The sequence below is a fragment of the Neopsephotus bourkii genome, unplaced genomic scaffold, assembly GCF_033783945.1.
Source record: "Neopsephotus bourkii isolate Nb327-2 ecotype Australia unplaced genomic scaffold, CSIRO-AGI_Nbou_v1 NB_1634, whole genome shotgun sequence".
Classification (NCBI taxonomy): Eukaryota; Metazoa; Chordata; class Aves; order Psittaciformes; family Psittacidae; genus Neopsephotus; species Neopsephotus bourkii.
The window spans coordinates 10,295,932-10,318,361 of record NW_026902109.1 but is presented as its reverse complement, the minus strand read 5'-3'; the positions used below and the strand labels follow the sequence as shown (position 1 = coordinate 10,318,361).

Sequence of the window (22,430 nt, the reverse complement as noted above, 5' to 3'; positions counted from 1 at the left end):
AGCACCTGACAGCCCTCATGAGGCCAGTTCACACAATATTCATCTCCCTTATCCCTATTTTAGAAGAGCTGTGCAGCTGTATGTTGACAAGCATTACAATGAGCCATCTATTTTAAAAACTATCACACTAAAAAGATTTACAGCACATTTAGAAGATCTAGCACTAATTTTTTTGCAAGAACCCACAATGGATCACTATTAACACACAGGCTTAGATCAGTTATTTGCCCTGACAGGTGACAGGGCTGTCACCTTCTTTATCACCAAGGTATGTAGGTGAGTGAAAGACAAACATATCCATGGACTTACATGGTGGAATGTAATTTTGCTCTGCTTAAACCAAACATCTGTATAGACTAACAAATATCAAATCCTCCTGAATCCTACTTAAAAATGCACAAGCATATCTATCAAGGCAATTACCTACATCACGAACAGCTGTAAATTGAATGCCAGAGATCAAACACCACAGCAAGTTTTCATAACCACCTTGAAGCTCCAATCAGTTCTCTTGGGCATCACAACATATAAACACAGATTAAAAAAAAAAAAAAAAAAAAAAATAAAAAATCTACCACTGTCTTCAACCAAGAGTGCTGACTGTATATGCACCTCTGCTGTGTTAGTTGGGAGAACCATGAAAAAGCTCTGGCTGCATCTGGAGCAGATTCACTCTGCCTGATATCTCAATCAGTGACTATTGTGTTAGTAGCACCTTTCTGTATGGGCAATGACTGGGTCTGTAGAAAAATAATACAGAAAAAGAAGTGAAAAAAAGGAAACAAATATACCAAAAAGGCTGGAATAAAGTACCATTAAAAGATAACAACCCTGTCTAGTAAGCTACTCTAAATGTAGGTTAAAAAATGAGAACTATGGATAAGTTGCTCACTTTTAACAGACAGGCATTGAAAATTGTATAAATAACAGTTGTATAACTAAAAAAGTAGCATTTGTTTCACTTGGACTCTGAAAGCTGCTGCTTTCCATTCTGCAGGATCCAGGCTGTCAAATTCCCAGAGTTAGATAATCGATCGGTAGTACAAGAAATTAAATGAAAATGGTTGACCCTGCTGGGAATTGACAAGGGCTCATACACATCTTAGACCCCTCATGTGGTTTGCTCATGGCATGAAGTCAGCCAGCAGGTAAGGGACAAAAAAAAAGCTGCACATTGCACATACTCCAGAGCCACACTGCACCAAGACCCCAGTCCTGAAAAACCTTCGAAAGGACAGTAAGAGAATTCCTGTGAGCACTCATCACTAGGCAAGTCCCATACATCTCTGTATGCCTGGGGCCCAAAATCAGAAATTTGTATTTGCCTTTAATCAGTCTGTGCCAATGTGCACATTAATTTAAGCCCCAGTTATGAAGAGGAGATATATTAATATACAGAATAGTCATTGCCAGAAAAATACGTGAAAGAAGTGGTGAGAGAAAGACCTATATGCTGCAGAAACTCTTGGTTCATACTTTTCCTCTAATTACCAACTCAGTGAGTGCCCCTTTGTTTTTCAGGTCACTCCCCAATTATATATTACATGTCTACTTTGTTCCAGAACCTTTAATTCTTTTCCAGTGTTGCAGAATTAAACGGACAGGGTTCTTAATCTTGTCTCTACAAAGAACTTGTTGTAATTGCAATGAATGCTTTCATTTTGCTGGTGTCTGAAATACGATTTGCAGGGGAAGGGGGAGTGCGGGTTGATGCTAGTCCCATCATTAATAACATTCTTGCAGGGATTGTAGTGGTGGGAGTAAAAAACCCCAAAGCTTTTATATAATAACAAGCATGTGTCTGCACGTGAGCTGTTCCTTTAAGAAGCCTTGGGCTAGCGGAAGAAGGGGGATCTGGAGAAAAGGCAGCCCTACAGCTGTAACATAGGGCAGAGGTTAAATCTGTTGCCATTTTTATTGCAAGTATGGTCACTGCTTACCCTCTCCCTGAAGGCTTCACTGAATTAGAGGTGTTTGCCATCGGCACTGCCCTTCTGGTAGAAGGTAAGCTCGGTGCAAGACATTAGCAGGAATAAGGTTTTTACCCTAATTGCTCCTGGTGGGAGGGGGGGGGGGGGAACTGAAGCAAACAGTAGCATCTGTGGTACATTGACCAGCGGTGGTTACTGCTGCTACATCACCAGTATTTCTTGTGAGTAAATCAGGGTGTGTTTTTTTTTTTTATTTTAACTGCAAGTTGTTTGCACTGAAGATCCTTGTGGCAGTGAAGTACCTGCTACATAGCTTTCTTACCACAAATTTGGGATGCAGGATTTTGTTGTTGACTTTTAAAGGCAATTTTATCCTCCTACGAGGAACAACGTTGGAATGACCAATAATCTCTCAATAAAATTGGGCTTCTTGTTTTGTGGGCTGTGATAATTGTTTTAGAATCAATGATAGGTCCAAAATAACCTGTTAACTGTTAGCATACGTACCTATTGCATTGGTATTGCTGCAATTAATGGCTCTTGGATAACAGTAAAAGCCAGAAATATACTTGCGCAAGATTCAAGAGCTCTCATGGCATTATGAAGCAAAAGTTGAGATAGGAGACCGTACTCGTTTAGTTGAGCTAGTGTGGGCTTTTATTAAGGCATGTGCCACTTCACTGAGAGATTGCAGCAAAACTGTGAATCAGTATCTACCTGGTAGCTAGTGAAGGACAGGTGTGTAGCTGGGATTATTAGGTGTCAGTCAGCGGCATCTCTTCTGAGATACATCTCAGTCAGGGCCTGGGACTCCATCCCTGTGTAGTGCTGCTCAGCTGGGAAAGCAGGGATTGTGAAGCCCAACAGTAGAGGGAGAGAAGGTGTAAGCACCATCAGAATGAGATCAGAATGAGATCAGAATGAGATAAATGCTCATCAGCTCACCTCATGAATGTGGAGCATGGGAGAAAGGAAAATGTTCTCCCTTTCCTTGAAGGCGAACTCAGCTGGAAGGTAGCATCATATCTGCCTGCAAAGGAAAGCTGTGTCAGAAATTCTTCCATGGGAGAGAGAGAGAGAAGAAAAACCTTTTCCTTCTATCCTAAACAGAGAGCTCAGGGCTAAACCGGGCCACAAGCATTAAGCCACCTGCAGTGCCTGCCAGGGCCTGGCATGATTTTGCACTTCATTACTGAGGGGTGAGAAGCGGCAGGAGGACAGGCATGCTGCCGGGTGCTGGCAGAGCCTGACAGCAGGGGTCCTGCTGGGGAACGGCTGGCTGTGGCACCACAGACCTGCCAGCCCTCACCTGCCCATGCCCAGGGGGCTGCAACTGGCCAGGGACCTCCTGCTGTTGAAGTCCAAGCAGAGTACCTGCTGGTAGCCCTCACCTAAACTAGATGTCATCTAGCACATTTATGCTTTACTAAACACAGTATTTTCTGTCAGGTTTTAGGTAGAATGTGCCCAGTGGATTGGCAGTAAAACTTTATCTTTTCCATCTGACTTAGAAGATCTGACTGAATACTTAAAGATTCATTCACTTTCTCAAGGCTCTGAGAGAAACCAATGAAGACAGCCTTCCAGTATCTGAAGGATGGCCATAGGGATGCTAGGGAGGGACTCTTCATTAAGGACTGTACTGATAGGACAAGGGGTAATGGGTTAAAACTTAAACAGGGGAAGTTCAGGTTAGATATAAAGAAGAAGTTCTTTACTGTAAAGGGGGTGAGGCACTGGAATGGGTTGCCCAAGGAAGTTGTGAATGCTCCATCCCTGGCAGTGTTCAAGGCCAGGTTGGACAGAGCCTTGGGTAACATGGCTTAGTGTGAGGTGTCCCTGCCCATGGCAGGGGGGTTGGAACTTGATGATCTTTAGGTCCTTTCCAACCCTAACTACTCTATGATTCTAAGACCTCCTTTTTGTGGCAGCTTCCAAGTGCAGTTTGCAAAAAAGTCCTGTTGAAGAATTGAAATTTGCATTCACTTATTAGCTGGACACATTTTCTGTCCTAAAAATGAACATATATATTTTTAACTGAGTTCTCTATTTGTACACTCATGCTGGCCTTCAAGAAAGCAGAGTGGGTTGAAGCCTGGAGCTTCCAAAAACCGGGGAAAGATAGAAGAAAGCTGATCTGTTAGTAACAATTTTGCTACAGCTCTAAATAAGGTCAAAACATACCTCTCCTAAAGGCTTCACTGCATTTGGGAGAGTTGGCAGCAATTTTACCCTGTGGGTGGGAGGTAAGCTGGCAAGGAAGAAATAAGAACAGCAGATCTCAAATGGCTTCAAGTATTTCTCCTGGAAATATTTTGGTGTGTGTTGTGTAATGAAAGGCGCACATCAGCTGTTACTATGGTTATGACATCAGCCATTAATGCAATTAAGGTAGGAGCAGGATTTCTGACTGACAAAATCATCCATCTTATGTAGCTGCAGAATTAAGACAATGAGCATAACTACACTGCAGAATTAGAGGATATGGGTTTTCTCTGTGCTACATCATTTCTCTTTCCAAGAAGAACACAAAAAAGTCATACTGCCTCTTATCTAACTGAGATCTGGGATGTTGAGCCAGAGCCTCATCAGAGCTAAAACAGTTCGGGTAATTCATCTTGAAAAGGACATTAAAGGACAAAACTTGAGTTTAAACCAGTGAAGTACAGGCTTCAGGGTGGCACAGCTCTGTGCTGGGTGAATAGCCAGAGCTGCTTGGATGCTCCTCTCTGAGGACTGACACTAACTTATTTTTTAAATCTATCAGTGACTGCTTTTTATAATTAGATTATTCCTTTCCATGTATAGTCTATTGACGAAGGGCAGTAATAAGATTGAGCTGGTGTGATACAAGCAGTCTAAGCTAACCTTAGAAAGAAGCCCAAAGGGACACAGGCTGACTGAAACACATCTGAGGGGTTTAAACACAAAAGAATGGTACAAATGATATTAAACACAGCCCATTTCTCTACCAAAGACAGGCTTGGGGATGTGTGCACCAGCAGCATGTACTGGCTGTCTGCCCTTCTGCATATCCCTCACTCTGACCCGTGTGTCCCTGGATGAAGCCCAGCAATCAGGTTTCTCTATTAAAACAAAAGACAGAAGACAAATAAGATTAAAGCACTTCTGCTCTGCATGACTAGACATACCCCCAGTGCAGTATGAAGCGTCGGCTTCAGCTGTCATCTATGACAGTCTCTGTAACTTGCATGAAGACTGTGACTATTGTCTATATACATTCCCTGTGCAGAACTTTCCACAGTAATTACTGTTCTCTCATTAAAGAAAACAGCAGTATCTATAACAGATATTTCCCAGTTCTAGTTGAATCACACCAAACAATTCTGTGTTTCAGCCCTGCTTGGCTTCTGTCTGAATGGCTTGACAATTATCTCTTTCCGAAAAATCAAAGAACTCCGAACACCCAGCAATCTGCTGGTTCTCAGCATTGCACTGGCTGACTGTGGGATCTGCATCAACGCATTCATCGCTGCCTTTTCCAGCTTCCTAAGGTATATCTTCTTCTTCCTAAAGAAGATACCGCAAAATTAACAGCTTGAGTCCTAAGAGGTCAAATTAACACAAATTATTCTCTAGTATACCATCTAACCAACCTTTTCATTCTTTCTGTTTGAAACCACAAAATGAAACTCTATATAGATCTACCAAGCAAGAAAAACGTAGACTTTACTGCATATAATCACTTGCAGATTATAAAGCTGATTATAAAGGACATTTAATCAGGCAGCTTTACCAGTGGTTATAGTAGAAGCTGCTTGAATATCGAAATAGCAGTACATTTTAATTTGACTAAGCCTCTAGATCGACCCCAAATTTATTTTTAAGTCTTTCTGGGATTTTGATGAACCTTTCCATTAAAACACTTATTTGAGAAATTTGCAGAAAATGAAAATGCCAATCTTTAGCAGGGAGTTTATATCAGTTGTGACACATTTGATTTTCCACATTTTCACACATGTCAATCATTTAATCAAAGGGCAGAAACAATATCAAGCATTTCTGTGAATAATTACAACAAACAAATCACATGCAAACCATACTCAAAAAAAACCACCAAAAACCCTATAAAATAGCTGACGAATAATTCTGCCTTACTACCATATTTTTAAACCCTGGAAATGCTTCTAACAGAGAACAGAAATATATTTCAAGACTTAATGTGACCATTTTATCCTCCCTTAATGAATATAAAAACATTTTTTGCAAATTAGGAATTCAATAATAAGCTCCAATGAGGACTTATTCAACATTATTTCGCTTCCTGTATAGGTCAGTCTTGTTCAGACACTTATGTCTCACTGAAGTCAATAAAGATGCCTTTACTGAGCTGTAGCTGAGAAACTACAGTCGATATATCAAAGTAAGCTTGGTTTTAACAACTGTAGGACCTTTTCTCTTAAACAGGAGCAGAAGTTTCGCAGCTTCCCAAGCATTCAGCAGTCCCCTGTTCAACGGGACTTTCAGGAGTAGTCTCCTAATGAATTATACTGCTGTTCTGTAAACACATGACAAAGTAGTTTGCTCAATATTTCTACCTCACAGTCAGCTTTATGAGCATAAAAGTCAGGTTAGATGAGAGGAGAAAGAAGAAAAGCCACGGCTTCTTGCCATGGCTGACCAGGATATTGAAAGCACATGTCAGCGGATGTGACATGAGATTATCACATGGTTCTTCTCATTTTATGTCTACAAAGACTTTTGGAGGCCACAGACTTGCTACCAGGAATATCTTATTTATTGTGAGCTTTTGTACTGTGTTGGATGGTGAACATTGGCTTTCCAAAATGTTATTACTTGCTATATTCACATGTTGACAAATTGGCTGCTCCCAGTGGGTGCAGATTTTGAAGATATGGATAATTAGATGAAACGAAGATTTCAAATCAAAAAAACAACTTTCCAATACATAAATTAAGGGTTTATTTTCTTTTCCATATTAAGAGCTAAAATAGCTGTTCTATTATATCAGGCATCACAGTAAGATAAATGATAGCAAATACCTAAAGGCAACCACAGTAACATTTTTCTCAATGTTTCTCAGAAAACATGACAAAGGCTATCAACATTTTACCCTTGCAATTAACACATTTCCAAAGATATCTTCAGCTTTTTCTATCATTTTCTTAACATACTTCTTGTTTGTTGGCAGATACTGGCCCTATGGCTCTGAAGGCTGTCAGATCCATGGATTCCAGGGTTTCTTGACAGCACTAGCCAGCATTAGCTCCAGCGCTGCAGTTGCCTGGGACCGGTATTACCACTACTGTACAAGTAAGGGATACAATTTACCTGGTAACCTTACCAAGATCCTGCTATAAGGCAGCTTGCTTAGATTTCAGAGAATCAAAGCAAGCACATATTTATTATCTGAGTATCTTATATGTAAGTTTATTTCTCTTGTACCCCAGAGATAGAGCAAATATAAACAATCTGTCCAAAGGACCTCTTCCCATTAACCAACCACCTTCAGGACATATTTCCTCTTCCACATCACATCCAAGTTCTGACCCTTTTGCCATGATTTCACTTTCCCTGTAGGTAGTCTTCAAAACAAAATCCAAACCAAAATACAGCTCATCATATTGAAAAAAAATGTATACCTTCAGCTTCCATCCAACACCCTGCTGTGTACCAAACAGATCTTCATGCCCATGCAGGCTTCATAATTACAGATAAATTTGGTGCAGCTAGAGAGCTGCCTCTGCAGAGACAGCAGCTGGAACATAGCCCACGGCAAAGCACTTCTGCAGAGCTACAGTCTTGCGGACAGATCTCAGCAGCCCCATTGTGCGACAAACAAGCACTTTGGGGTACAAGAGCCATTGGTAAGGTCTGTGTTGTATTTCAGATTCCCTTATGAAGACTGGAACTTCATATATTTGTTCCCAAGCAAGGAAAAAATTATCTGCAAGTTTCAATAAAAGTGGCAGAGCTATTTTTATGTACTAATAAGAGGAGAAAATGTTATTTTTCTTGTCTTAGTGAAGGCCATTCTTTGGTTTTTTTTCTTGCAATATAGTTTTTAACTAGCTCTGACACCTTAGATGGATTTAATGGAAATCCTATTTTAGACAGGGAGATCAACCCAGGAACATAAATTTGACATTTTTTATGGACTTATGAAAGCATATTTTTGATTTAAGTGAGAGTTTGGAAAGATTGGCAGATATGTGGATTTATAGAGATAGATATGCTCTGTTTTATCACAGAAATTCCTCCCAGGCTTTGGCAGTAGAGCATTCACATAACGTGAGTGGAAATTCCTGCTGAATTAGGAATTCAACAGGTTTTGGTGCCTGTACAGTCTGCTGGAAGTCCAGATGTGTTCCAGCCATCACTGTGGATAGGGAGAACAGGGGAACAACTGTATTCTCTTAGCACAGAAGTCGGGAAGCACAGCAAGGAGCATTACCATCTGTTGTGAAAGAAAACAGCAGGCTCATAAGCACTGGAACTTGCAAAATCTGCTTTCTTGTAAACATGGTGCACAGGGTTGATATTCATCTTTGTCTAATAAGACAGATTTGTGCTGACTGCTTGTCCTGGTTCCAGCCATAACAGCAGCTATGGGTGCTTTCCTGGGACATCACCTCTTCCCAAACACTAACTCAGAGTAAATGCAAGCAGCTTAATACCTGTCAGTCTCCACTTCTCTCTTTAGTACAATTCTAAGTAGCCAATGTTTTCAAAAGTCACAAGGAAAGGACTGAGAAACCAACACAGGGTGCACAATCTCACAGCCCTCGTTAGGAAAATGGGAAAATACATGATGTGAAATACAAGCTTATTCTGAAAGGACATCCTAGCATTCTATAATGCTAGAAATGCCCTAATTCACATTATACAGTAATTTTGCCTGTCATGTGGGAGCTCTGGCACCTGGGAAAAATTGGTGAGGTTCTCCCATCTGCAGCTTTCATATCTCCTGCTAAAGCCAGGCATTTTCAAGAGGAACGAGGAGTTCAGAGCACTTAATGTGACCACACCATTGCCTAAACACTTGTGTCCCTTTGGCAATGTTGATAGACAAATGTAGTCCTCCTTTTATTGAGCTAAAGCGCAAGCTGCTCAGACCACTTCACAAAATATTTACTAAATGGAAGTGTAAAAGCTGGCTGGGGAAGAAATTGCTGAGCTGCAGCGCTTCAGTCCCCTCCAAAACTGGCATCCTCACAGCCTTTTAGGCACATCTTTCATACGATTAAAGCAGCAAGTGGTAAAACACAACCAGAGCAGGCAACAAACATGCTCAATGAAGATCCTGTTGAGGGTGGAAGGGTTGCCAACTTTTTGTTCTGCAGCTTTGTCAAGAATTTTTCTCTTTTCCTCAGGCAACAAAATGTTGTAGGGTTTTTTTTTATGTCCAAAGGCCCCAGATAATGCAGGCGGTAAGCTAAATCCATACTAACACCCTTTGGACACTAAATGTGTTTGGAGCTAGAATAGGAGCATCTGTATTTTACAAGAGAGAGCCTGAAAATAAGCATGTCTTTGGAAAGACATTTTAGTCTCTGCAACATTGGCTTTAATGCTTTTATGTCGTGCCCTCCTCCAGTCAAGAGCATGCTACATTAAGAGCACAGGCAGAGAGACCCTAAGGGCACAAGCTTCTTTACTTTGCTCAAATTGTTACTTACTGATGGCCAAACATTGCTTCTGTTAGTGAATACTTTGAACAACAAAACAAAAACAAAAGCAAAAAACAAAAAAGCCCTCAAAACCCAGAAGGTTTTAAAAGCTCATGCTCTGTGGCTATTCCAGTAAAACCAGCCACTTCTGGTTTCATCCTTCACATGTTGATTGAGAGCAAGATTAAATCATATTTCATAGATCTGATATCCCAAGGCTCCAGGCTATGCGTGCTCTCAATCCATACATTAAACTCCTGCTGACACTGGTGTGAGTTTGCATGCCTGTACAGAAGGTACAAAATATCTCTGCTTAAAAAACAAAGCTACCGACTATTTATCTTCATTCCCTGGGAACTGGTACTCTTTCCAGACTAAATTACATCAATGTTTTTGTCATGCCCTAACAGCTTCCCGATAAACCCTTTCTTGTGACATTCCTCTGCTTGACACTTGATTATGCACTATCCATATTTCCGAGGAAGAAAGAGCTGATGACAGAGTGAGATTACTAAAATGGTGAGAAAGAAATGGGACTTCTCAGCCATCCTGGAGTCTAATAACAGAAAAATGTTCACCAACATCCTGAAAAGTAACCGATTTTTTTAATTAGTTTGATTTGAAAGTCAGTACAACCCTTGGTGATGTAGTAGCCTTTGAAGTGCATTGGTAACTAGACATGTCATACATCAGAAAAGAGGCTGATATTGATTGGCATATGGAAGAAAATGATATGACCACCACACATGACAGAGACACTAGAGTTTCAAGACATTTTACTCTCCTCCTCCTTTCTTTCTTCCTCCCAGGCAATCATGCAGGACAAATCTTTTCATCCCCTAAATACGGCTTTGGGACCTATGGGGCTACTTTCACAGCAAGGAGGAAAAAGGCCACATAAATTTGTAGTCTGAAAGTCTCTACAGGAGGGGAAAAGGCAGGGGAGTCTGAAGGGTTTGAATGTCAGCTACTAGAAAGATGGGGAAATAGATAATTGTATTTCAAATCCAATCATTAGGGGTGGAAGTGAAAAAACAGAATCGGTTTTATGTTAGTGCCTGACAGCAAGGTAGGAAAGGGCAAACTCTGAGGAAGCTGTCTACCAACAGCCAAGCATTCAAGAAAGAAGATGACATTTTATATCATGATATTTTATATCATGATATTTTATATCATTTTGACATTTTATATAGATGACATTGTTAGTTCTCCCTCCCTGGCCACTGAAATGAGGAAAATACCCTGGATTACATTCTTAACATAGTAAGGGAGGAAGGAAGCATCAACATGGGAGATCTCATTGGAGCAGGGATCAGGCAGGCTGGTGGACAGCTCAGGGAGTCAGTGATCTGAAAGCAGGCAGACACCTACCATGGAGACATCTTTGCTGAAGGTATTTCAACCTAACTCATAGCTCATTTTAGTGAGAAGGTAGCATTCTGCCATCAGCAGCTTGCAGAGAGGGAAAGGATCCTGGTCAGGTTTTTTCCTTTCCTAACCACAGCATACAGATACAGTTTTAAAAGAAACAACAAAACAACAAAAAAAAAAGAAACAAACAAAAAAAAACCTCTATCAGATTTTACACTTGCATTTAAGAATTAGGGAAAATGGAAAATCTGAAGTGATTTATGTCAGTGCTTTTCTAATTATTACAAAAGAAAATACGAACAAAATCAGTAAGGATTTCACAGCAGCATTTAATTTCAAGTAGAATTGTGGTGACTTTTATCTAATCCTTAACATTCAATGAAATCTGGGTTGTTATATCAGTATTCAAAGATTAGCAAACTGCCGTTTGCTCCAATTGCAGCTGTCAGAACTGTCAAATTAGGATCAAGTGCTTACCTCCTGCCACACTTACTGCAGCCACCCTGCCACATTTCCTTCATCTAGTGTTCTACCTGCATCAGTTTTCCCTGACAAAATGCCAATGTTTATACAGCTCTTGCATTTCCACTGAAGCAGGAGATAATTGCCAAGACAGCTTTGTGATCATGGAGAACCACAGCAAAAAAAATCAATGGAGTAAAAAAATACCTTTATTAGGTTTTTTAAAGAGCTCTTTCTAATGCTACGCACAAAAGAAGCTATTATGCAGTGCAGCTTTCTTATTCCTACAAAAAATGAATGATTGTGAACACCAGTGACTGCTGCTTTTCACACTGCAGATGAAGTAGGCACCAATACCTGTTTTACTTATGACTGATGCATATTTTCGCTTGTAAGATACTCAGATATTTTTGTCTTTGACAAACTTTGCCAATTTTAGGTGATGCATACCTGAAAGTCTGGTACAAACCATATTGTTCTGAATTACACCAACCATTATAATTTAACCATTTCTAAGAATGAGGAAAAAGGACTTCTCCCACTATCCTAGAAAGTCCTTTAATCCTTCTGTTTTAGAATTTCCTTTTGAACACCAGCCTGAGATCTGTAGCTGAAAGGTAGCCACTGTGTCAAAGATATTTTCTTTTCTCTTTCTGTGAAAACTGGCAAAATTTTAACCCATTTACAAATTTACCAAAACAAAAATAAAAATCTACATTTATAAATATCTCCACCAACTAGAGATGGAGAAATAGTTTATGATTATGTCACTAAAAACTGTCCAACATAATCAAAAGGATTAAAGTTCCATGCTCCATTTTAGCACTTCCTAAAACTTTAGATTTGACATCACAGTTTTAAAATCATTAAATGACGGGGGTTTTGTTTGTAAGAGTCAGCTCTTCCTGTTCCAAAGCAATTACAGAAGCTGTTTCAAATCCCCTGCATTAATATTTCACTGTACAGAAAAGAGAAGCTTCCCTCTTGCTTTTCAGTGAAAGAAAGTCAAAGTAAAAGAGTGATTAGACTTAATAGGAGCAAACTGCCATCTCTGGGCCCTAATTAGGAATTCTACCCTTAAGCATAAGCTGAGGCCCATACATACACATTTAACTGAATTAGGATCTACATGGCTATTACATTAAATTTTATCAGGTCAAAAAAGAAGGCATTTAAGGTAAAGAAACGGCCTGCGCTGCACAAAAACAACTGAACTGCTCTCAACTTGCTCCCTGCTGTCAGTCCTCTCCGAGGAGGGCATTTTTGCCAACTGAATGGAGCACAAGTCTTTTACTGTTCTTGTTCTGGAAGTATTTTTTTTTTTTAACCAAAATAATGTTAGGTTTGTTTAATTTTACATTCATACATGTTTAGCTACCTCTGATATGTCATTAAATGTTTTCTGGAGATCAGTGGACAGCTGATTTCTCCAGGACTATTTCACCATAAAACTCACTTTGCAAAAGGCCAAATCCAGAAGAAAAAAATAGTTTTGTTAGTTCTGATTCTCTCCTTTTCTAATGTCCAGAATAGGACTTCTTCAGCATGAGAAGGCAGAACATATGAACTTTGCCCTAGAGATGAGCTTCCCAAATTCAGGCTATTGAGACATGCCTGGTGCCAGACTTCATTACTGCATGGTGGCCTACATCTAATAAGAAAATGGTGTTACCTAATACCCATGGGAAAGTAACTAAAAGTAACCTTTTCTTACAGTTTGTCATAGATGAGGCACAAAAGTTAGAGCAAAAACTTAGGAAAACAAAGGGAAAAAAGAAAGCAAATGAAAATTGAGAAGTGTCATCTCGCTGTGCTGCCACAGCCCTGCCAGGCATGAGGACCTCCCCAGCTACAACAGAAAGGGAACTGAGGCAGGGCACTGCCAGCCAAAATCATAGAGAGCTTTCCCCTGGAGTGTCCCATGGGCTGCACTTTTCCTGTTAAGAAACTATACATAGAAATCTTCCTTAAAGCCACTCTTGATAGAAAATATTTGAAAGCCATTGCAGCAGCAGGCCTCACAACTTGCTGCCTGCATACGCCCCAGCTGGTAGCACAAGGGGCCAGAGGAAACATGTGGCAGTAAGAGTCTGGGGACCATGAAAGACCCTAAAGGTGATGGGAACCAGTGGAGCAAGAGCTTCTCCTGCAAGGCAAGAGCAGGGAAGGTGAGATTCCCACCAATCACTCCATGCACACATGCAGACAGCTGGATCAGCTCCTCTGTCACCCACAGGATGCCTTCAGCATGCTACCAACATAGTCCCAGCAGTTGAGGGCAAATTTTGCCAATGCAAGGATCTTTCCCTTACATGGAAATATACGTGAGGTGCCGGCATGTGGCTATGACCTAGTGGCACTGGAGTGCCTCAGTCAGAGCTCATCATGTTTCAAGACCTTTATAATATTGGAGTAGTCCTTGAAGTGAAAAGATGGGGTGGAAAGAAAGTGAAGTCTCTGCCACAAGATACCAAGAATAACAATTGGTATTCACTATTTTAATGAATTTCTGAGGAAAATAATCCAAAAGACACCACGCAAAAGAAAGCAACAAGATTTAGTTTGTTTTTCTCAGATTATCAGGAGGGCTTACCACTTACAAAATTGTATTTCCAAAGCAATAAAGCTACTTTTGGCATGAACTTGGTTTAAAAGAAACACAATTCAGATCCAGGTTTCAGTGCAGCTGCTTATGATAATGACTTTAAAATGTAACTAGACTGTGTAAAGCACAAACCAGACCTGACAGATTATGTAATAAGCTGTTCTGACTGAATTTCAAGCTACACTTGTGTAAAGCAAAGCTACAAGAACCACTATGCAGAACATAAATGGACAAGTGAACAAATGGAAACGGAAACCTTGCATGAGTGACAATTCTAACGTGCTCGTTTGAGCATACACCAAAATATGATGCAGTTCTGAAAGATACAACTTAGGCTACACTGCTTCTTTGAACTGGGCGATTAAGGATAATTACAAGTTACTAAAAAGTTTTACTCATATTTCTAGTTCTCTGAATCAGAAACTACCCCTTTCTTTTTTTTTTCATCTCTGTCATTCTAGAGTCCTCTTATGTCAGTACTAGAAAACAGTATTTGAGCCTTTGTAGCCACAATGTATCTTCTATGCAGGAATCATACAAAAGACAGATACTAGCCCTTACTAATCATTCTTCACTAGTAATTATTAAAAAGTAATGTTTCAAATTATGAAAAAACCCAGAATATTTATCAGCAACTGCCATAGCAAAACATATAGTAAAAGGATTTATTTTACTGTTCCCTTGGTATTTAAACTGCAATGCATACACCTGTTTTTTCCCATAACTAATTTTTGAATGCCTGTGCCAAACCATTATTCCATGTTAATTTTTTAGTGCAATTCAGACTAATTCTTCTCCCTGAAGAACCTCTGTAATAAGAAAAGTGGCAGAGGTAGAATCAGCATTCCCGTAAAAGGGCAATTTCACTAACACATGTACCTTATCATCCTTCTTTAAAATACACAAGGACAGTAAAACACAAAACAGCTACTGCAGAGTTTGCAGTCCTTCCTGGAGTTGCTGCCTCATGGGGTGCTCTCCATTCACAAGTCAGCCACGTCCAATCCCATGACATGGCCTCACCCCATGCATCCCACCTCCAATCCTTCACCTTTCTGAGAAAGGTTAGAACTGGCCTGAATCTTCCTGGCCTGCTGTCATAATGCTGCTGTTATAATGCTGCTGTTAAGAGCAGACAAAAAGATCGCTTCCCAACCTCAGTGGAAATTACATCATTACTTCTCCCTAATCTCAGATTTGATTAGAAAGGAGTAATGGGAAAAGTCGCCATGCTCCTTGCTGGTGCAGCTGGCGTCATGGGCTGTTCAGCATGGGCAGGATTACAGATGTTAGCCTCAATAACAAAATTATCTAAGCCTTTTAAGATGCAAGCAGTGAGGCTAACGCAATATCATGCAGCAGCAGGGAAGCCTGCCTGCTTTCTCCATGAAGAAATACTTCTTGTGTCTTCTGAAGTTCCCAATCTTTCATTTCATTCATTGACCTATTCTCATGGGATTTTATGGAACTAGATGAGATAGGCACAAGTGATTTTTTTTACTACTATAGAATTACTTTATTATAAAATTACTAATGTTGAGCTTCACATTTCCTGTTCCAGGCTAAGTAATGATGTTAAGGGCAAAATAATTTGACCAACAGTATTTTTAGAACAAGATCTTTTACCAGGTTGTGTGTATATATTCGTATATATATATTGATGAGCAGCAATTTTAGAACAGGGTACATTTAATATCCACGTATGACCTGCACTCCTGGCAGGGCAGAAAGGAAGTAGGCAGAGGCTGGAGAGCACGTGCAGAATCACATTTCTGATCTGACCCACACTGTGCAGCAGTTCTCTAGTTCTTCAAACAGTATTTATTGTCGCCCTGGTCATTCTGGTCTCCACCTCATCCGAACCTTTAAAACACACCCCCAAAATATAAGAATATAATGTTTGTAACAGCGATATGGTACAAAGCTGAGCACAATACAGCATTTGTTTAAGTAAAGCACACACAAGTAAAGTACAATGTGCTGTTTCCTAAAGTCTAAAATCTCCCTTCATATTCTGGGTTGATTTCTTCACACTCAGGTCAGCTTCAGGCTACAAAACACAGACAACTGTTTGTTGGCAGTTGGAACTCAGCTCTGGCCCCACAGAGCTGGACAGTTTTGCCAGTGGTTTAATTCCAGGCACGGAGACCCCCTTTTCTCTTCCCACAGGGAGCAAGCTGCAGTGGAGCACGGCCATCTCCATGGTGGTGTTTGCATGGCTGTTTGCTGCCTTTTGGTCTGTGATGCCCCTGCTGGGGTGGGGGGAATACGACTACGAACCCCTCCGAACCTGCTGCACCCTGGACTACAGCAAAGGGGACAGGTGAGGGCCAGGGGCAGCTCCTATGGGAAGGAGGGATGTGGCTGCCATCCCCTGGGGTGGCCTTGGCAGCACACCAAAGCCCACAGCTGTCCCTTAACACTGCTGCTGGGGCAATCTCCCTGCCCAGCAGCTGGGGCAAGGCATGCACAATCTGAGGCTGCCTTGACTCACATGGTGGCATGTGAAAACATCTAAAGTCAGCTTTTGCTGTGCTCAGGTTTCTGCTACTCCCTTGCTCATCTGTAAACTGCATGTTTTCTGAGTTTAGGACTTAAAACTGTTTCAGAATGGTTCTGGTTTTATGCAGTCCAGCACAGATGTCTGAGTAGGGATGCTTGGGTTTAGAAATCAAACACCTGTTGTGATTTTCTACAATGCAATCAGTCCCGCACACAACAGCATGGCACAACTTAACCAGCCTCCAGCAAATGGTGCACCTAAAGCATGTTGACAAAACTGGTTTGGGCAATTAAAAATAGAAAAAACAAACAAACAACTAAATATTTACAGCAAGTTTACAGAGATGCCTAGAGAGGAATTAACAACCTCTTTTCTTTTTTCCTCCTCACCCTTTCCAGAAACTACATCACATTCCTTTTTGCTTTGTCCATTTTCAATTTTGTGATTCCGGGCTTCATCATGCTGACAGCCTATCAGTCCATACACCAGAAGTTCAAGAAAACTGGGCACTATAAGGTAAGAAAGCTTCCTCAGCCCTGCGCCTACCTTGCCAAAATAAGGCTGCACCCACTAGAGAACAAGTCCTCAAAAAACGACTTTTTTTACAGACGCTTTGGCTTGGCGTCCTCTGTGCTAACCCCCCAGTGCTGTTACTTGAGTAGGACAGTAGCACAACACAGATGGGGACACCCAAGAAGTTCATGGAAATTCCATCCTTAGACATCTCAAGATCTGACCAGCCAGCCGCATCTGTCCCAGCCTAGCTCTTTAAAGAGCTCCCCATCAAAGCTGGGGTCAGGCTAGTGATCCTGAGGATTCACCTCCACCAACAAAGGTCCAGCTCTTGTCACAAAACAAACAGGCAGCACAGATAATATTCACTAATAGCATATTTATATTTACCTAGAGAAACTGCTCAGGAAGGATCATTATTTCCTGCTTTGCTACAGGCCATTAGCTTGTCACAGAGGAAGTCAGCCAGAACACCAGCACTGCAAGGAATCATGCAGGCACCTCCTGAGGGAAGAAGGCCCTTCCTATACATGCTGTGTTTTCACTTGGCTGAGGAAATTCAGAAATCTTTATGAGCTGGAAACAAAGGAATTTCTCTGGTGTGGCAGGTTTATGGGAATGTAATGTGATTATATGAGTTGTTTCCTTAGGTGCAGACTCTACAACGTGGGGCACTATGCAGAGCTGGCAGGCACAGCCTGACCCCTGCACTCAGTAAAGATGATCACTTCTCAAAGAGGATGTTATACCAGCAAAGAGACAGGCAGACTGGTTTGTAGCTGCCTTGAATAAATACGTGTACCCTCTACAAGAAATACTTGAACACTTCTCAGTGTTTATTATTATAAGTCTACTGCCTTTTCTTTCAGTGTGTTTATGCAATAGTGTGTCATTTCTCTCCCACAATATTCTCTAGCTGGGCAGACAAGTTACAATGCAGAAAATTTAAGGATTAAATTATCACTTCCCTATCATTAACATAAGATACATGGGAACAGCTGGATGTGAACACCATGGATAAGGCCCTAGCATAAAAGACAGAAGAATCATACTACCACAACACAAATGCCACTACATGGATCTGTTGCACTGCCGTAGTAGGTTTCACACAGCTTATTTGCCTGCAAGACCCTCTAAGAATTCAGCAAAATGTTGTTCTTTTTTACCTGTTTTCAAACTCCCACACTGCCCTTCCTTCTCAGCAGCAATTACCAACCGTGGCTTCTCTGTCTAGCACACTCATTCATCTAACTGATCTGCCACAAGGTGCTTTTCACTTCTGCCTGGGAGCAACTCCATCCCACACCCACCCCTCAGGAGCAGGACTTTGGGGCTTGCAGGCAGCCCATGATGCAGAGGGAGCTGCACTCCCCCTGACTTCGACAGCAAAGCAGCAATGATACAGCATATCCTGATGGTTGATCCTCTCCTGCTGCTGAGCACAAACCATGGTCTCTTAGGATCTGTTCTATCTGCTTGTTGCAGTGTGCAATTGTGAAATGCAAAGAAATGTACTGCTCTTGTTTTTCAGTTTAATACTGGTTTACCACTGAAGACGCTGGTCATTTGCTGGGGCCCTTATTGCCTTTTATGCTTCTACGCAGCAGTTGAAAATGTGATGTTCATTTCACCAAAATACCGTATGGTATGTCTGTGCCACCTGAGGCAATTTGAGCACTGACATTCTCCTTGCTCTCTTCTCTCCATTCCTATGGAACAATGCCAATTTACTCAAATAGGGGGTTATTTGTTATAACATATATAACAAGTAGATTGTTTCCTTAAACATCCTGTTCATCTACCTCTTTAAGGCAAAACAGCTAAGCACAGTGATATAACAGGCATTATAGTAATGCTTAGATCAAGCAACAATTTCGGAAGTCAGGGTTTTTTTCTTTAGCTCTCACGTCTGTAGCCTGTGCTGCTTCGTGTTTCATAGGAGCTTTTTCTGTCCTTCCCAGAGTCAAGCACCAGCTTCATGTTTTTAATTTTGAAGAGTGTGTTTGTGTCATTCATTTTTCTAATACTTCTCTGTCCTCAAGGAAGCTACAATTGATCTCTGTTAACATTATGCCACCTCCTTTTTTTCCCTTTTCCTACAAGTCCTGGCTCCAAAGCTGACTCTGGGACTCACATCAAACCTTTTATTCAGTCTCCAAGAATCAGCTCAGCTTCAGGTCACCAAATGCATGCCTGTACTTAGGAATTCAGTACCCCGCATAAAATGTGTTAGAAGTGTCAGCTCACTTACCCACCAAAAGGTGTCTGCAGCCCACCCTTCACTCCTCATAAGTGTTTGTATTCACTCTCAACTGAAATATACCAGTTTCAGGGAATGCTGATCTAAACTCTTTCTTCTGGAGACTATGATTTCCTGAGTAATGGCCTCCAACTGACCAAATTGCTTTTACCTGTCATCTCTTTGGGAGTAGCAAACTACTGGCATTGGAGACAGGCATTTGTTCGGTAAAGGGAAACTGAGCCTAAGCTGAAACCAGCTCATTGGCTCTTCAGTGCATTTTCCTATTAACAAATATTGTGTCTCACTACAGATTCCTGCTGTTATTGCCAAGACTGTGCCTACGGTGGATGCCTTTATATATGCCTTGGGGAACGAGAACTACAGAGGAGGAATATGGCAGTTCCTCACAGGACAGAAGATTGAGAAAGCAGAAGTTGATAACAAAACTAAATAACCCATTACAGCACTGAGCAAAATTAATTCAAGTGCATCACTGAAAGCAAAACTCTAGAGGAAACTGCATTCTCTGATGTGTATATGCAAAGGTGGTTCCACATTGGAAAGGCCGTGCATTGGCTACAAGCAACAAAGTACTAAAAGTAAGCCCTCCAGAATACTGTCCAAACCATCATGAGCTGCTTGTCAAACAAGCTGCCTTAAACCTGTGTTGATTGTCATCAGTTTCATTTTATATGTCACTGCAAATAAACTACGTGCTGGAAAGCATTTTTTTCCTTTTACACTAACATAAAAGCTCAGCAAATTAACTGAAGCAGGGTTTTCATTTATCCAGTGAGACCTCCTCAAAGCAATCTGTACAGTTTGTCCATATGGTAATGTCTGGATCACTAAAAGATTAAAGGAATATCCAGTATTACACCACATGTCTGCATAAACAGCTTGTTCATGGAACAGCACACTTTCAATACACCCAGAATGGGAGTTCCCCAATTTTCAGGATGGATCTGCCATACTAATTCTATAAAACTATTTTAGGGGGCATTTTACCCCAGTAAGGAATATTAGCTTGGCTCCTATTCAAATGAATTAGTATGTGACATTCAGCTTTGTCACACACTAAACTGCATCAGATTTTGCAGCTGCTGCTTACAAGGAAAGTCAACAAGCTCATACTCCATCATAAAAACATTCATCTTTTTATCGAACACTGAGCAAAAACTAAAGGCATGGACGGGTCCAATTCTGTTCTGAAAATGTCAGAAGAACAAAAATTAACTTCATATCTACCATTAAATTCCCCTGTGCTCTACATGAGCGAGAACAATCACTGAATCAGTTGTAACTAAAGTCTGAGCAATTAAAAAGCCATTAATTGTATAATTCACAGAATTCATATATAGTTTTAACTATTAGAAATGCCCATTTTAAACATTTGTATTTGTGCATGTTGCTCACACTGCCTACAGGCTGAAAAACTGTCAGTTGATATTGCTTGTTACTACAAGGTAAGTCTCAGAATGACCTCTCTGCAAAACAAATATAGGCCTGACACAGAATACAAGAGACTGTGTGTACAAAAAGCCAAACCTAATTGATTCTTACAGGGATCGTATGGTTCATTTCCAAGCACTGACAGTGAAAAAGCTTTTGAAGCTAACCAAAGAAAAAGCTGATTTGTGCCTATGATGCTTCCCAACATATTAAAATGGTTGTATATAGGTTACAGAAGGGTAGATAGAATCTAAATTTATCTAAATCTAAATCTAATCCTGGAAGCTAAACAACCAGTGGGTAGAAAGGACATTCCCTTCCTGGCCAGAAAGAAGAAATACATGTCATTTTGTTGCAAGTTAACCAGCAGAATTCCATTCAGAGGTGTGCTCTGGGGCTTGTGAGGCTCAATAGTCACAAAATAAAGCTGACAGAGCAGTGAATAACACCAGTACAAAATTATTCAGAATAATCACATCTAAAGCTGACAGCTAAGACTTACATCTTAGGTACCCATATTATTAAGTGAGCAGATGACAAAATGTTTGCAGTGATAAGTGCAAAATAATGTATATGGGGGCAAAATTACCTTTAAGTAAGTATCTGCAGTGACAGGCTCTGAATCTGTAATTATCTTTTTCCCAGGAAAGAGACCTGGGCAGGTCTTGAAATCATCATTTCACTTGTCAGTGGGCTCATACTGACAAATCCCAGCAGAACACTAAAAAAAACACTAAAAACAGAATAGGAAACAAAAGAGGACACATGGTTACACCACTTGAAAGCCACTGTGCTCACTTTTATGGAATAGGGTGCATAGTTTGGGTCATTCCAACCCAATGAGCATATAGATAACCTAGAAAAGAGCCACAGGGATAATCAAACATAAGGAAAAGCTTGAACACAATGGGAGAGTGCTGGCTCAGAAGGGGTAGCTGATAAGGAGACCAAAGACAGCCTTATTGAAGCAGGGGTTCAGATACCTAAAACAAATACTTCTCAACCAGTCAGGCCCATAACTGTCCCATCCTAGGGGCTCCTTCATACCACTTACAAAGGCTCCTGACTGAGTAAAGAGATGCAAACAAAGCATTTGAACAAACTGAGTTCATAATGCCTTGGGTGCTGACTTCCTAAGAAAGAGTGGAGGAAATGATGTTGCTCATGGCTCATTTACTGGATGGCGGATAATCTCAGATAGAAACAAACAAAAAAGAGATGGAAATAAACATAAATGTTTCTAGGAATTGGTCACCAAGACAAAAATCCTCTTCTAGCTAGAGCTAGCTCTTACCAGCAATTTATCCACACTAAGAACTGGCTGACAACTACTTACAAGTGTACCAACAATCATGCTGTCTTTCCTTCAGAAAAATGTCTGAAAGCAAACTGCAGTGTATCAAGAAGCCAAACACACACTTCCAGTTAATTACACAGTTTATCCTTAGCACAGTCAGCCTTTACCACAACAGTGCTGGCCCAGTGCCTTCTGGCACTGCTGGTTTTCCAGGGCTTGCCAATGAATATCTGCTACCATCCTGATAAACCCTGTCATAAAAAGGTCCCATATCTCAAGTGGTTATGCTGAAGTGGGTTGTGCAAAACCCCATAAAGTTTCCACACTCTGGAGGATTCCAGATGGCTGTAAACAGGTTGTATATCACCCTGACCAAAGTACAGCCCAAGGTATTACACAGGG

At 40.8% G+C, this 22,430-nt stretch overlaps 1 protein-coding gene and 1 long non-coding RNA gene across 3 annotated transcripts in view; both read left to right on the top strand.

Moving 5' to 3' along the window:
* Positions 1 to 22,430, top strand: part of LOC133223239 (uncharacterized) — a 318,819-nt gene that overhangs the window by 94,327 nt on the left and 202,062 nt on the right. The window lies entirely within an intron of this gene.
* Positions 1,763 to 20,156, top strand: RGR (retinal G protein coupled receptor). 2 transcript variants are annotated; one of them, XM_061373756.1, is made up of 7 exons: positions 1,767 to 2,004; positions 5,290 to 5,446; positions 7,105 to 7,226; positions 16,191 to 16,344; positions 16,923 to 17,040; positions 18,569 to 18,682; positions 19,590 to 20,156. In XM_061373756.1, the coding sequence occupies exons 1-7, from the start codon at positions 1,926 to 1,928 to the stop codon at positions 19,731 to 19,733; spliced, it is 888 nt and encodes a 295-aa protein (XP_061229740.1). In that variant the 5' UTR covers positions 1,767 to 1,925; the 3' UTR covers positions 19,734 to 20,156. The 2 variants fall into 2 exon arrangements, with proteins under 2 accessions (XP_061229741.1, XP_061229740.1); XM_061373757.1 differs by lacking the exon at positions 18,569 to 18,682 and having other exon boundaries at positions 1,763 to 2,004.